Source organism: Hyperolius riggenbachi, chromosome 3 (genome assembly GCF_040937935.1).
Source record: "Hyperolius riggenbachi isolate aHypRig1 chromosome 3, aHypRig1.pri, whole genome shotgun sequence".
NCBI classification, from domain to species: domain Eukaryota; kingdom Metazoa; phylum Chordata; class Amphibia; order Anura; family Hyperoliidae; genus Hyperolius; species Hyperolius riggenbachi.
The window spans coordinates 81,230,309-81,246,408 of record NC_090648.1 but is presented as its reverse complement, the minus strand read 5'-3'; the positions used below and the strand labels follow the sequence as shown (position 1 = coordinate 81,246,408).

The 16,100-nt window shown below is 45.8% G+C and overlaps 1 protein-coding gene across 3 annotated transcripts in view; it reads left to right on the top strand.

Annotated features, from left to right (window-relative positions):
- Positions 1-16,100, top strand: part of LOC137561016 (cytokine receptor common subunit beta-like) — a 127,733-nt gene that overhangs the window by 76,055 nt on the left and 35,578 nt on the right. For all 3 annotated transcript variants that reach the window (XM_068272223.1, XM_068272225.1, XM_068272224.1), the window contains 2 exons: positions 8,785-8,945; positions 10,521-10,650. In XM_068272223.1, the coding sequence (XP_068128324.1) occupies positions 8,785-8,945; positions 10,521-10,650 (291 nt within the window). The remainder of the gene's footprint in view (positions 1-8,784; positions 8,946-10,520; positions 10,651-16,100) is intronic.

The following is a 16,100-nucleotide window of genomic DNA, read 5'->3' as shown; positions in this document are numbered from 1 at the left end:
AATCCCAAGAATCTCTGAAGAGCCTTGAGATTGCCGGGTTGTGGCCAGTTGAGGACCGCGGACACTTTTGCTGCGTCCATGGTCAGCCCAGAATCCGATACCACGTACCCCAAAAATGGTACCTGGTTGGTTTCAAAGATACATTTTTCGAGCTTGGCGTACAAGCGGTTTTCTCTCAGTTTCTGCAGCACCTGACGGACCTGGTGCCTATGTTCTGTGAGGGTTGGGGAATAGATGAGAATATCATCTAGATAGACAATGACGAACTTCCCGAGGAAGTCTCGAAAGATGTCGTTGACGAACTCCTGGAAGACTGCGGGGGCATTACAGAGCCCGAAAGGCATCACCAAATACTCATAATGCCCGTCGTGAGTATTAAACGCAGTCTTCCATTCGTCCCCCTGCCGCATACGAATGAGGTTGTACGCCCCTCTTAGGTCTAACTTAGTGAACACTCGAGCCCCGGCCACCTGTCCAAATAGATCCTCGATCAACGGAAGCGGATAGCGGTTCTTTATAGTGATGGTGTTCAGCCCCCTATAATCAATACAGGGTCTGAGCCCACCATCCTTTTTTTCTACAAAAAAGAATCCCGCCCCTGCCGGAGAGCTGGAAGGCCGGATGAACCCTTTCTCCAGGTTTTCTTGGATATATTCCCGCATCGCCGAGCGCTCTGGGCCCGATAAGCTATACAAATGACCCCGGTGGGGGCATGGTTCCCGGCAACAGATCTATCGGGCAGTCGTAGGGGCGGTGTGGCGGTAGCTTCTCTGCTGCCTGGGGAGAGAAAACGTCAGCAAATTCCCTGTAGGGCCATGGAATCTGGGACGGCGTTACTTGGGTGCTGAGGAGAGGTAATGTTCGCAGACAATTCTGGTAACAGGATCCCGACCATTTAACCAGTTGCCCTGTACGCCAATCCAACACTGGATTGTGTTGTTTCAGCCACGGCAAACCAAGTACCAACGGTGTGGATGGCGTGTTCAGAAGGAAGAAAGTTATCTTCTCTGAATGCAGAGCCCCGATTTTCAGGTGCAACTCCGGGGTTCTTGCCACCGGAGTGGCTAACTCTAATGGGGAGTCATCGATGGCGGTGACCTGTAGCGGACTTTGGAGAGGCAACGAGGGAATATTTAACCGAGCGGCTACGGATATATCCAGAAAATTCCCTGCAGCCCCGCTGTCAATAAAAGCCTGCCCTGTTATCCCCCTTTCCTTCCAATCCAGACTGAAAGGTACTAAAAAACGTTGGCTTTTGAGAGGAATTACCTGCCCGCCCGGATGAACTTCCTCCAATTCATCTAGGCGCTGGCGTTTCCCGACTTCTTCTCGGGGCAAGCGCGGACCATGTGACCGGCACCCCCACAGTACAGGCATAGTCCCTGGGATCGTCTGCGTGTCTTCTCCGCAGCTGACAACTTAGATGCCCCAATCTGCATGGGCTCTTCGGTGGGAGTAGGTGGACTGAGCAGGCCCGCCACCATGGGTGCAACACTCCCTGTTCCTGACCGCTCAGAGCGTCTCTGGCGTATCCGGCGGTCCACCCTGATGGCAAGGGTGATTGCCTCATCCAGCGTCTCCGCTGGAGGGTAATTGACCAAATGGTCCTTAACTGGTTCTGAAAGGCCGAAATTGAACTGATCCACCAGTGCTGGATCATTCCATCTGGAGGCCACGGACCAACGCCTGAACTCAGACGCGTATACCTCAGCCGTGTTTTTCCCTTGCTTTAGGGCCCTGATCTTGTGTGAAGCGGTGGTGGTAATATCGGGGTCTGAGTACAGCACCCCCATGGCTTGGAAGAATTCCTCCACTGAGGTGAGAGCAGGATGCCCCTGAGGAAGGCTATAGGCCCAGGCCTGTGGGTCTCCCTGAAGCAGCGAGATTACCAAGGCCACCCTCTGAGTTTCTGTCCCCGTGGCTTGCGGCCTGACAAAGAAATACATCATGCAAGAGTTCATGAAGTTGCTAAACGTGCCACGATCTCCTGAGAACTTCTCAGGGAGTGGAAGTTTGGGTTCTGCAACAAGTGCTACAGGTGCTATCGGTGGAATAGGTGGTGGGACTGCCTGGGCCGCCGGAGCCACCGGGGGTTCAGCAGCATCATCCGGCTCATCTCCCAGAGGAATGGCCGCAGCCGCAGCCTGTGCCAATGGAGTCACCATATCAGCGAGGCCCTGGACCATCGCGGCCAGCTGATCAATCTGCCTTTGCAAATCCTCCATGTAAATGTGTCTATCCCCAAGGGGGTATTTAATTATGGGCCTGTTATAATGTACGGTCAGCCGACCGTACTGTCACGGCTGGCACCGGCTCCTGCCCTGCAGAGTTGCAGAGAGACAGGCGGAAGGTCTAATGCAAGCCGGGTCGTTATCAGAATCAGATGGCAGACAGGGACAAGATCAAGAATGGTCGAATACAAGCCGGGTCAAACACTGGTGTCAGATGACTGAGGTACAAAGGGACAAAACAGAGAGTGGTCTAACTACAAGCCGGGTCATTCACAGGTATCAGATCAGGGAGCAATGACTGGAACTGAGTCGCAGCAGCCAGGAACTCAGGCTAACCTAGCCAAGAGCAATGCTGGGACTCAGAAACCAAACATAGGCTTATCACAATAACAAAGTCTGGAGCAAGCTCACACTAGCCTATATGCGGCAAAATACACGCTATAACAGGCGTGCGGCCGCGTTCCGGAAACGCTTATAAGCTTACCGCATGCGTCACTTCCGCCGCGTCAGACGCGTACGTTCCGACGCGTCACTTCCGGTACGCCTGCCGCCTGCTTGCATAGGCTGAACGCGTACGTCCCATGCGTCCTTTGGAACGCACGCCTCCGCCCGCAGACTGAGCCGGCGTGGAACGCAAGCCGGAAGAGCCCGACTCGTCGCAGGCACGGGGATCAGGTTGTATCGTTACACTAGCTTTGCTTTTGGTGTATATGCAGAGCTTCTGTTTGGGTTCAAGGTGCGTTTGCAGTTTCTGGGGGGGCTCAGCACACCTCTGATTGGAGGCCATTCAGGGGCAGCCTGGTGATGTGCTGATCCACCTTTTGCGCAATTTTCAATTTTACTTGGTGGCGCACCCAGGCTATGCATATGCATAGGTTAGGATTTAGTTAGTGTTAGGTCCCCTCCCATCAAGGATGACTTCTCTGCAGTGGGAGAGACGAGTACTTAACAAGTTGCATGCAAGCTGTTACAGGAAACCAACATCCTCCAGTGGTAGACAGGTCATGTTACATAGTTACATAGTTATTTTGGTTGAAAAAAGACATACGTCCATCGAATTCAACCAGTACAAAGTACAACAAAGTACAACTCCAGCCTGCTCACTTACATATCCCCCACTAGTGGGGCTTGCACTCTCTTGCAGGTAGGCACTTATCTGTTTTTAACTAGCGCTATTCATTTCCTTGCCATGCCCCGAATAGGTACTCACCTCAATAGAGGGAAACCTCTGGATAATCCAGATGCTTCCCCCATCCTCCTTCACCAGGTCCGTTTCATCGAGGTAACCTCCGTAAAACCATAAACAAGCCCTTGCTTTTTCTCTGAAGCCCGAGTGAGTCCATGCTACTGTGCAGACTTAGTGCGACGAGCTTCTAGGGGACACAACACTAAAACGGCGAGGAGGATGGATCCACCAGAAGCTTTCCCCTCCCAACGAAAGTATCAGACTTATCGATTGCAAACTTCACAGGTTTACCATTGCTTAGCTAGGGTGAGCATTTGCCGTTAGCCCTAAGTGCCACGGGCATTATCGGGTTAACACATGCATTGCTACCACAGTAACACATCTGTCTTTAAGAATTAATGACCACCAGTGCTCCCTCTGTACTAGTAACAGAAAAATTGCCGTGCGCTCCCAGGTGTTTAAACATCTCCAGTGAGAAAACATTATTAAATCTGAGTTGCAGACTCCTCTGCCAGGCATTGTTTTTTGAAAGTTGCTTTCCCCCATGCTGTCTGATTTTCTGGTTTTCTTTTGGGATCATTCTGTTCTTTTCTACTCTCTGTTTCACTTTCAGATAGCAACAGTCTTTTATTTCTCAGTCCAGCTTCTCTTTTTCGCAGTAATATACGTGGCTCCTCCACTTCCTTTCTTCTTAAATTGCAGCCATCGTCATGAATGACTTCAATGTCCCTACTGACAGTAGCAGCCACACTGTCTCTTATCTTCTTTTCCTAACCTCCTATAACCTCACTCAGTGGTCCTTCAACCACAATTTTGACTTTGATTTTACCCCAGTCTGCATCTGTATTGTCTCCATTTCCTGAATCTGGCCACAGCCTTGTGACGATCATCCTCTGTTTGCTTTGCCTATCCACCACCCTCTCACAGAAAGTTGATCTTCTGTGGAGGATCTTCAGCAGCATTGGTCACATCTCTCTCTACAACGCTTTGTAACTCCTGAGCAATCAGTCCACTATCAGGCAGCATCTCTCTCAGTGTTACAACACAGTCACTTCAGTAATGACCTCAGCTGAAATTCTTAGAAACTCATGACCTCGCTGCTTCACAGTCCTGACTGACTGAATCGAATAATTAACTTGAAGCTACAATTTACTAAATGTACAGGATAGTACATTTGTATTTTTTGGAAATGCTCAAAGTTTTTTTTCTAAAGCGATCTGGGAACTGTACCCCCTTTTCCCCCCTTGTAAAACCCTCACATCCCTCCTGGGATACCTATCGTGGGAGGGGCCCCTGGATCCAAATGAGGCATCCCATCTTTACCATCCAGTCCTGGCAGCCCCTAAACACTGGCAAGATAAGAGGAAGAGTTTTGGGAACCATCACCACCAGAACCAGAACACCTGTGACAGCACAGAGGAGGGTAGAGGAGGTGTCTTGGGAAGAGGAGTCAGAGGAGGAAGGTGGCTTTGAGGAGGAGATGGAAGAACAGCCGCAGCAGGCGTCGCAGGGGGCTTGTGCTGCTCACCTTTCGGGTACCTGTGGGATTGTTCGTGGCTGGGGGGAGGAGGAGAACTTCCCTGACATCATTGAGGAAGAGGCAGAGCAGATGACAACTAGGTAGGCATCCAACCTTGTGCAGATGGGGTCTTTCATGCCGTTCAGCCTGTTGACGGACAGCAAGAGGTCTTGAAAAAGCGGCTTGGCCACGATACGCGTGGAGGGGACACCTGGGGGTCGCACTGTTTACAGACGCACGCAGCAGGTAATTATATATATATTTTTTGTACTATGGGCTTGATTGTATTGGCACAATTGCTACTTCTAGAACCATTTGGTATATGTGGAAGCGCAGGATGTGTATAGTTATTACAAGAGGTTTTTGAATTTGATATTTCTACCATTTGGTTTTGTTGTTGCTTTATATTTTATTTTCAATTGTGGTGCATTCTTTTGACCTATAGTATGCACACAAGGGCTTCAATTCATCAAAGGGTGTTCGATAACAAAACCCCAGTCCTTAAAATACCGCATTCGGTATTTTACACTTCACTGTGCTAATTCATCAATATTTTCCCATGTGTGGTAGAGGTTCCTTAAGTTACCGAACTACTAGGCTTCAATTCATCAAAGGCTGTTCGATAGATAACAGCAGAGTGGTGCAGAGCAGCTTGGAATGTCCCTGTGTTGTTACAAGCTGATAACAATAGAAGGCATCCAGACATCCCTTTAGATGTAAAGGTGTTATAGTTACTGTTATTTATACTGCCTCTGCTGCTCTGAATCTGTCCATCAGTCTTTCTTAACATTTTATTTATTTGCCACAACGTAGATGAACTTCCTGGAGACATTACAAATGCCATGCTTGGTGATTTCACCACCAGCATCTTTGCATTATCAAACAGGGCCTGAAAGGGTTACACCACCGAAGGGAATCTGGGGATATATTTTGACCCGTTCTCTCTGCTCACTGCCTGGGGCGTCTGGAAGCTTGTGTGGAGAAGCTTGTGTGACCTATCAGCGGCACTTGCAGGAGAACAGGGGCTGTTTCTATTGGCTGCCTGCTCCTGCTAATCATGAAAACATTCACACAGAAGGCTTTCGAAGCCTATAATGACAGGGGAGAGCTTGAGATAAACACCGAATGTGTTAGCGAATGTGGTAACCTTGATGAATTAACATTTGTTGAGCACATGTCGGTAATTTATCTCATTGCTGTGTCATTTCAGCTTCTCATTCGGTAACAGCTTTGATGAATTAACATTTTCTAAAGTGCTTCGTTAAGTCAGCTGTTTTCAGCATTACCGAATGCGGTAATGCTTGATGAATTGAAGCCATTGTGTCGATTCATTGCCATCTGTACTTATGAGATATTATATATGCTTTTGCACGTGTTGTAATGTGATATAGTGAGATACACATTCGGTATCGATATTATGTAATTTTTGTAACAGGACCCCCATTGTCCATGTGTTTATTTTAAATGATTTTAGCCTTTTTTCTGTGTTAAGGTGTTTTCAATAAAGATTGACATATGGAAGTACTGATTGGTTCAGATTTATATTTGTTTCTCAGGCAGAGGGCCTTTTCTTTTAAGTATTTACTGTGTGTTTTACTTCTGCTGAGACACCTATTTTGGTGCAATAACACAGTCTTAGACTCAAATTTTTTGGTTAATACAATCTGAATAATCTGATTGAAAATATAATTGGTCACTGAAATTTGTGCAGTTAAAGGGACTCTGACCAGTAAATAAAAACAAAATCTGAACTACCTGGAGCTTTCTCCAGCCCACCGTAGGGCGGGAGGTCCCTCGGCGTCCTTCTGGCTCCTCTCCCAGGCCCTGCTCAGAAATGGCTCCCGGCGACACTGGGACCGAGTGTCGGGCTCCCTCTTCCGGAAAAATAACGTCAGTCGTCACCACACCGGCCGCCTCGCGTCATCACGGCGGCCGGCGTGACAGTACTGCGCATGCACGGTTTAATCGCGCATGTGCAGTACTGTCACGCCAGCCGCCGTGATGACGCGAGGCGGCCGACATGGTGACGACTGACATCATCTTTCGGGAAGAAGGAGTCCGACACTCGGTCCCAGTGTCGCCAGGAGCCGCCGAGAGACATTTCTGAGCAGGGCCTGGGAGAGGAGCCAGAAGGATGTCGAGGGACCTCCCGACCAATGGTGGGATGGAGAAAGCCCCAGGTAAGTTCAGATTTTGTTTTTATTTACTGCTCGGAGTCCCTTTAATGGGCACCTTATTGGAAATTGAGCAAAGCTAAGTTTTAAGAGGAGATGGGGGAGTGGTTTGGCACAGGCAGTGGTAGCACAAAAGTGAGGTTCCATAGCTCTGTACTAAGCTTAAAGCTGCAGTGGTGAGGAGGTTGCTAGGTCACATATTTAATATCTAATAAGGCACTGCGGCAGGATGGTGAATAATCAATAGCTGGTAGATACAAATAATTGACCAAATCTATGTTTTGTTTTCCCAGCCTACAGGGCCGGACTTACAACTGAGAGGCCTGTAAGCACAAGAGTTCTGGTGCCTTAAACTCCACCCCTGAACACAGACCACACCCCCAAGTAAATATATTCTGAACTCTAATCCTTGCCTTATGTCACTAACTGTCTTAAGAATCTTTAACTCTATTCGCTGTTTCACATCATCATAAGTGACATGAGACAAGGATTAGGGTGTAAGTGCCTGAGGTCAGTGATATGAAGCAAAGATTAAACCAGGCATGGGTAAACTTGGCCCTCCAGCTGTTAAGGAACTACAAATCCCACAATGCATTTGCCTTTATGAGTCATGACTGTGGCTGTCAGACTCCTGCAATGCATTGTGGGACTTGTAGTTCCTCAACAGCTGGAGGGCCAAGTTTGCTCATACCTGGATTAGACTGTAAGCTCCTGAGGTCAGTGATCTGAGGAGGAGAGGCTGTCTCTCTCCCACATAAGGTGCCTATAGGCACGTGCCTACAGTGTTAGGCCCGGTTCACACTTGCGGTTGTTTGCCAAACGGACCGGATGACCTGACCGGATCCGGACCGGATCCGGATCGGAACCGTACGGTTCTGATCCGGATCCGATCCGGATCCGGTCAGGTTGCATCAGGTGTCCATCAGGATGCGATCCGGATCCGTTTGGCAAAAAAACGTTAAAAACAAAAAAAAAGTTGGGGGTCTGGGAGGTCAGCAGAAGGGGGACCTGTGGAATCAGGCCCTCTGCTGTTTAGCACTCACCTCCACCTGCGACATGCTGCCAACATCTCCGGATCCGGATCCAGCTGTGCTGCTCCACTCCAAAATGCTTGCCCATGTGTCCCCATCCAATATCGCCGCAACAATCCGCATAGGAAGTGGGGTAGAACATCCGGATTTCTCAGCCTGTGTGTTGTGCGCTCTCCGGTTCCCATTGGTTTGTATTGGCCGGATGCTGCAGTCCGGCTCCGCCCCGGATACGGCTGCCGGAGGAGCCGGATGAAAAAATAGCGCATGTTGGAACGGAGGCCGGAGTCCGGATCCGGCCCGGATCCGGTCCGGCTCCGGTTCGGCAGAACGGACGCATGTGAACGGACGCATAGGCTTTCATTGCTATGCCGTGCGTCCGTTCCGTCCGTTCTGCAAGCGGTGCGGCTCCGGCACGGCGATTCCGGAGGGCCACCGCAAGTGTGAACCGGGCCTTATCCAGCCTTGCCAGCCTAACATCTCTTTGCTATTTATTTTCAAATGGAAAATCAGTGTCACAAAATAAGCAAGCTGCAAATTGCATGCCAAATCCTTGCTATGTACAGACCTGAACCTGAAGACCTGGTCTTGTTTTTTCCTCCACAGAACTTTACTTGTAGTGACTATGTGATGTTATTTCTTTAAGTGAATCTATCTGTCAAAAGACAAAACTGGCAAGCAGTTCATTCACCCATCAGGCTTGGATGTGTACAGTACCTTTGAAAAGCCCGACTTGGATGGATTCCATCAAAATGGGTTTTCTACCAGAGAGAAGCTTGGAGCGCTGGCTTAATGCTCCTGAGGATAGTAAGTATACGAAAGTTTTATGAAAGGGTGATTTTTACTACCAGAATTTATTCTATTGAAGAGAATCTGTAATGTTCGATTTGTACAATAAAAAAAACATACCAATCGAGTCACTGTGATCTCCTGGATCCCTCTTTGCCATTAATCACCAGTTTTAGGCAGTGTTTACAAACAAATAACATGGCCACTAGCCAGGAAGTGATGTATATATATATGTACACAACAGAGGCAGTCCATTCCTCCCTGGGTCAACAAAACTTGACAAAAAAAAATTGATTAGATATATTACAGAGACAGTGCAACTAGAAAAGGCTGCAGTAATCCAGACCACATTAGAACAGGTATAGGAACTTATAGGATAGAAGAAATAAGACTGAACATTTTGTTACAGAGTCTCTTTAATCCTTTAGGTACAAACCCTTTATGATGTGAAATGACATAGAGGAACTACTGTAGGTATCTTTGCTTGCAGGACTAAAGCTTTGTACTCATGCTAGATGGAACTTAGCCATGGCATATGTATAGAGGTCCCATGAGGCCACTTAGAGATCCACCAATAAACAACAGCTTTTTTCTCTCCTTACCCCACCCACTGGCACTGCACTGTGCCATCATCCCTCCTCTCCTATCAATAAATAGATAAAGCACCCAAGCAAAGTGTTTGTATAGCACTCATTCCCTGCAATGTCACCCTAAGGATTGTGCTTGTTCCTCACAGTCAACACTAAAGGTGGTCATGCATTAGGCGACTTGGTGGCCAATCGACCATCCGATTCAATTATTACAATTGGATTGGATAAAAATCGGTGCTGCCAAGATCATGCCCGGGCAATGATGGGACCAATTTTGGGCCAAAATCGATTGCATGTACCTATCGGACTTGTTGCAAGATGTAAGGCCGACATGCTCTATTGTGTATGGCAGTATTGGCGTGAGGTATTGAGATGAGCATCAAATGTGACAGAACCCCCAGAGCTGCTCCCTCCAGTGTAAAATGAGCCCTCTGGTGCCCCGTGCAGTATGCTATATCTGTCAGTGTCCCCTGCTGGCTCCGCCCTCCAAGCACATACACGTGCCCTACGTGCAAGAAGCCCTGGTAAGCTAAACTGAAATTTCTTTAAGCTATAATAGCTTTTTAAGGAACTGAGCTCCTTTTTTTTTTTTTTTTTTTTTTTTTTACTTCGATGTGCTGAAAAGTAATAATATAGTTATCATTTGCCATTACTGCTTACAAACTAATAGGACGTTAATAGGACACAAATTAACTTGCTATTAGTGATAGTTATGTCTAGGAGAACTCATAGAGAAGCATGTGATCAGCTTGGTCAGATGATAGATGTATAAGTCTCTAATTTGCTAGTCATGATCATGTGCTAAAGTGTGATGTGTTCACAGCAAATCAAAGCTTTGCAAATCACATGCTTCTCCAAGGGTTCTCCTAGAAACGACTATCACTACTTGCTGTGAATTTGTATGGTGGGAATCAGTTCTCAATGTATGGTGCACTAACCCAGTTAGGTCAAATATACAAAAACCACATTTATAACACATGTTCTCTATATCTACAACTCCTAGGAGATGAAGCCAAACCCCAGGAATTGCACTGTGATGAAACTGATGGGAACAGAATCATATGTTCCTGGAAGGTCAGAAAGGAGATCGCGGAATCCATTGACTTTATGCTCTTCTATAGCAAAGATAAACGGTAAGTGGCATACACTGGGTGATCTGTTGCTGGATTAGCAGTGGTGAATAGGGATGAGTGAGAATGCCTCTGGCAATCTTGTAAGAATTTCCTTAAATTTTGGGCGGTTATGCAAACATTCGCCAAAACAGTTTCATGAATTGCACTGAAGTCAATGGAGTCAACTTAAAGAGACACTGAAGCGAAAAAAAAAAATGATGATAGAATGATTTGTATGTGTAGTACAGCTAAGAAATAAAGCATTAGGAGCAGAGACATAAGTCTAATATTTGTTTCCAGTACAGGAAGAGTAAAGAAACTCCAGTAGTTATCTATGCAAATAGCCATTAAGCTCAACGACTTTCAAAGCCGCAGAGAGCTCCGACTTCTGATGGTTTTTATCTCAACTGTATTGTTTTTTTCTTTTGCAGAGAACAGTTCAGGACAGGTCAAAAGTTCACTGCCTGTTCTGTAAAAACATTTAGAATGCTGAGTAGCGTGTAAACTGCAGATATTAGAGAATGATGCGATGTTATAAAAAAAAGCTGTAAAACTGAAAATAAAAAATATGAGAATATTTTTTTTTGCTACCAATGTTATAGTAATTATCCGTATTACACAACCAATTCATCATATCATAATTTTTTTTTTCCGCTTCAATGTCTCTTTCAGTGGTTAATAGGTAAGCCCCCATATGCTATAATCATCAAATTTGTGGGTATGTTGTGGAGAATAGTGTGTTCGAGGGGCAAAAAATTCAGAAAGACCCTGTAGTTTAAGCACTTCAGGGCTTACACCATGTAGTGTCACTATATTTGATTGGCGCAATAGGAGACATACAGTATTTAAGCCCCAGCTACACCATACAATTTTTTGTCCGATTTAATTCAATTCAATCCAACATGTCTGATCGGGATTCGATTTGATTCAATTTGCCATTGTTTTGCAATGGCAAATTGAATCGAATTGAATTCCGATCAAACATGTCGGATTGAATCGAATCAAATCAATGAATCAAATCGGACAAAACATTGTATGGTGTAGATGGGGCTGTACATTCAAAGTGCTTATTATCCATATATTTGTATTTGGGGATAGTTGGAGCCTGGGAGGCCATGCTGTATTGTTGTTTTTAATTGTTTTTAACCAGTGGTTGTTGGTCATTAAAGATTTTGTTACAAATTTGTTCAGCGCCATATTTTGATTTTTGACAACAAGTCAAGGGGAGGTTGCTTTGCCTTTGGCTATGTTTTTGTGTTTTGAATTCTAAACAGGTCTCTACTTCCCCGTTTACTTATATTCTATTTGGAGTAGGGCTCAGCCCACAATGGTTGAATCCCTGTTAGCTCAATTGCAAAGTTGAAAAGCCATACAACTTAGCACACAAATGTATCTTACCTCCTTTTCTTGTCATTAGGAGGCCTTTCTTTTGGTGGTCTCTGTTCGCTCCTGCGATCGTTAGGTTTTTTTTAATCAATTAAAAATGATCTTGTTTTTTTTAAAAAAAGCCCTGTTTACTGTAAACCCCTCTCCCTGCCCCTAACTTGTTGCTGTGGAGCGATCGGTGCTTTGTCCTATGCCTGGAATGCATAGGACTACGGCAGGGATTAGATTGTGAGCGGATCTGAGGGACAGTGAAGTGATAAGCCTGTCACTTGTACAGCGCTTCAGGAGTTCCACAGCGCTGTTTACATTATTCCCCCCCCCCCCATAGTTCCGATCAAAAGCTTGCCAGCCGTGATCGCAGGCTGGCAAACTCACCGCTGCGGCCGCCTCTCTCCCTATGCAGGGAATGGTGCTTGAACAAGCGCTTGTCCCTTGCAAATCTTGCGCATCGCGAGATGACGCAATCCTACGTTAGGCGGTCCTGGGGGAGCCGAGCCACTCTGCGGATGCAATGCTGAGTGAGGCCGTCGCAGAGTGGTTAAGAAAATCGTTTTTAAAGTTACGATAGGAAACATGTTTTTAAATGCAGTTACAGTAAATGTCAGCTACCCATCAGTGTTGTAAATGTGCATACATCCTCAGAAACAGCATTACATTTCCTGGGCAAGTAGCATTTTTTGTAGGGGGTTTGCTGTACAGCCACAATATTACTTTTTTTTTAGGATACCTGGCAAGTATAGCTATTATTTACATTTAATTAAAAAAAATCATGTGAGGTCCCCCCTTTCTAGTCTCTTCACCCAGGGCCGGATTTGTACTCTTTACCGCCCAAGGCCGCTGTCACCAGCTGCCCCCCTTCAGTATAGGTAGCCAGATGACCCCTCCCCCTTCCCTCTAGTATAGGTAGCCTGATGACCCCCCCCTCCAGTATAAGGAGCCAGATGACCCCTCCCCCCTTCCCTCTAGTATAGGTTACCAGATGACTTCCTAAATTTCTCCTTTTCCCACACCTTTCAGTATAGGTAACCAGCTCACCTTCACACTGCAGCAGCCATCATTGTCACTCATTTCTCCACGTGTCTCCAGTGCAGAAGCTTTATTTTCCTTTCCATCTCCAATGCTGCCCAAGTCCATAGCCGCCGGCCACAATGCAAATGTGCACAGAGAGCAAGGTGGTTGCTGCACAGGCCAGAGGCCACAGCAGTGTACCATGGTCAGGCACTTGCCTGATCTCGCTGCATTACAGCATTTGCAAGTTTGCATAAGTCAGCCTGCTGCTTTGGTGCCCTTGCTCATGTGGTGCCCAAGGCCATGGCCTAAATCCGGCCTTGGCCTAAATCTGGCCCTGTCTTCATCCCCTTTTCACCTATGCAGGCTGGTATGGCCAGAATTCGGAGCCTGAAACTGTGGGGCTCCACACCCTGAGCTATACCAGCCTGCATAGTCCATGATGTGGAGGTGCTCTGGAACAGAGGGGCAGCCATGACCTTGTCCATACCATGGACAAGGGGCTCTTCTCCTACCAGCGAAGATGATTGTAATCAGCTAATTACGATTGCGCAAAATTTTGCGTACATTTTCGCAAATACGCCTATACGTAATTACGAATTGCTAATTCAGTTGATTTTGTATAATCATTTGTAATTACGCATGAATTTATGCATAATTTAGGCATAATTTTGTGCCGACATTGGCAGTGAATAGCAAAGCCCCTATACATACTATTGCTACCAAAATTGCTACATACTGTATGTTAAAGTAAATAGTGGTACAAGTGAAAAAAATTATTGTAAAAAAAAGACCTTGTAGTTTTTGAGAAAATCGATTTTAAAAATACAAAGAAAAATGGTTTTTAAACTCAGAAAATTTTTTGTATTTTTAAAATCAATTTTCTCAAAAACCACAAGGTCTTTTTGAACAATTCTTTTTTTTTAACTTGTACCTACTATTCTCCTTATATTTTGGTAGCAATACCATATATGGGGCTTTGCTATTTACTGCCATATGTTGCGAAAAATTACGCATAAATTCAGGCGCAATTACTAATGCCAACACTTACATACAAAATTAATCTGCAAAACAGCCTTTCATTATGCAACTTTTATCTGTTTTGCTGGAGATGAAATAAAGGTGATTTTCCTCTTGGATTTGGCTGGTGCCTGGGAATCTTTTTGCTGTCTGGAGGCACAGCCATAGCATCACAAAACCTCCAGCGGTCTGCTCAGTTTTCTAGTGCCCACCCAACCTTCTTCACAGAGTATACTCTTCATCATGTAGCTTCAGCTTTCAATGCAACACCTGGTGTGTTCTCAGTAACATGTTATAGCTGGATCAGTAGTTATGTTTGCAGCCAGCAGGAAAGTGTGGACATTCCTTTCTGTGAATTCTGTACCACATTTTCTGTCTCAGGACCAAGTGTCTGTGAAGAAGGAATAAGGCTATTTCTACCAAATCAGGCAACAACAAAAGCAGAAGCCTCTAAGCCTGCACCCACAGTGGGCCAAAACTGGAAAACGTTTTGGCTGGATTTTCACTTTATACTTATTTTTTATGTTATTTATTTATTTATTTATTTGACAGCTGAAAATAGAAAAAGTGAACTTTAGGGTGAATTTCCAAGTGGGTACTTTGTTAAACCCCTGCAGTACCTCACAATGCATCGCTAGCATATAGAGGGTGGGCTGATCTGCATACAGAGGAACTTCTTAAATGGAAACTGAGCTGAAACAGTAAAAAAGGGCGCATGTGGCAAGAGGACAAATCGGACGCCACCATAGGAGCCAATGCAAAATATTGAGAATTGGGCGCCGGAGCGTAAATTTGGCGCCCTGTAAATAACGGTATCGTGCCCGCTATATATTGCCTATGCCGTGCCCGAGAACTTGCTGGTTTTTTTTTTGCCGCAGAAGTGATGCGATCATCGCAGCGCACCACGGCTATTTGAAACAGGCCCACAAAGGACCACTATCACAAAAAAGTGCAAAATTTTAAATGCATGGAAACACTTACAAATAAGAAGTAGGATTTTTCAGAGTAAAATGAGTCTTATATTAATTTTCTCCTATGTTCCTGTTGCTTACAGTAAGTAGTAGAAATCTGACAGAACCGACAGGTTTTGTCTACTCCATCTCTTCATGGGGGCTTCTTAGCATGGGCTTTATTCACTATAAGGAGATTTCCTGAAAAGCATTTATACAAAGATCCTGGCCAGCCTCCCTGTTCACTGCACACTTTTTTGTCAGTTGTATGGTGCAACCACCATTCGCTAAATGCTTTTGAAAATAAATAAAACCCTGAGAACCCCCCATAAGGAGATGGGCTAGTCCAAAGCCTGTTGGTTCTGTCAGACTTTTACTACCTAATGCTAGTGACAGCAACATAGGAGAAAAGTAATTTATGGCTCATTTTACTCTGGAAGAAACTTACTTCTTATGTGTATGTCATTGCATGTATTTGAATAATGTGATTTTTCACGATATTGCTCCTTTGGGTAGCTAGTGTGCGGGGGGTTTAGGCATTAGGTAGGTCGCTTGTGCGGGGGCTGGGGGTTTAAGAGTTAGGCGTTAGGTAGGTAGTTTGTTCAGGGGGAAGGGTTAAGTGTTAGGCGTTAGGTAGGTAGTTTGTTCAGGGGGAAGGGTTAAGGGTTAGGCATTAGGTAGGTAGTTTGTTCAGGGGGAAGGGTTAAGGGTTAGGCGTTAGGTTGGTAGTTTGTTCGGGGGAAGGGTTAAGGGTTAGGCGTTAGGTAGGAGGTTTGTTCACGGGGAAGGGTTAAGGGTTAGGCGTTAGGTAGGTAGTTTGTGTGGTGGGGGGTTAAGGGTTAGTCGTCGGGGGGAGGGTTCTGTGTGGGTTAGGTTTGGCCATAGTAAAATATCAGTATATAATACCGATATTTTACTATCGGCATTACTGGCTTCCAAATTTCCAGGCATCTTTATTTGACTGGCGCAGCTGTGCACCTGCTCATTGCAAGAGAGACATGGCTCTACACTTTTGTGCAAACAAACACAAGGTCCATCAGCACAAGCAGGCCTTGATAAACTGGAACTGGAAACATTTTGGCTGGATTTTTACTCTCCACTTATTTT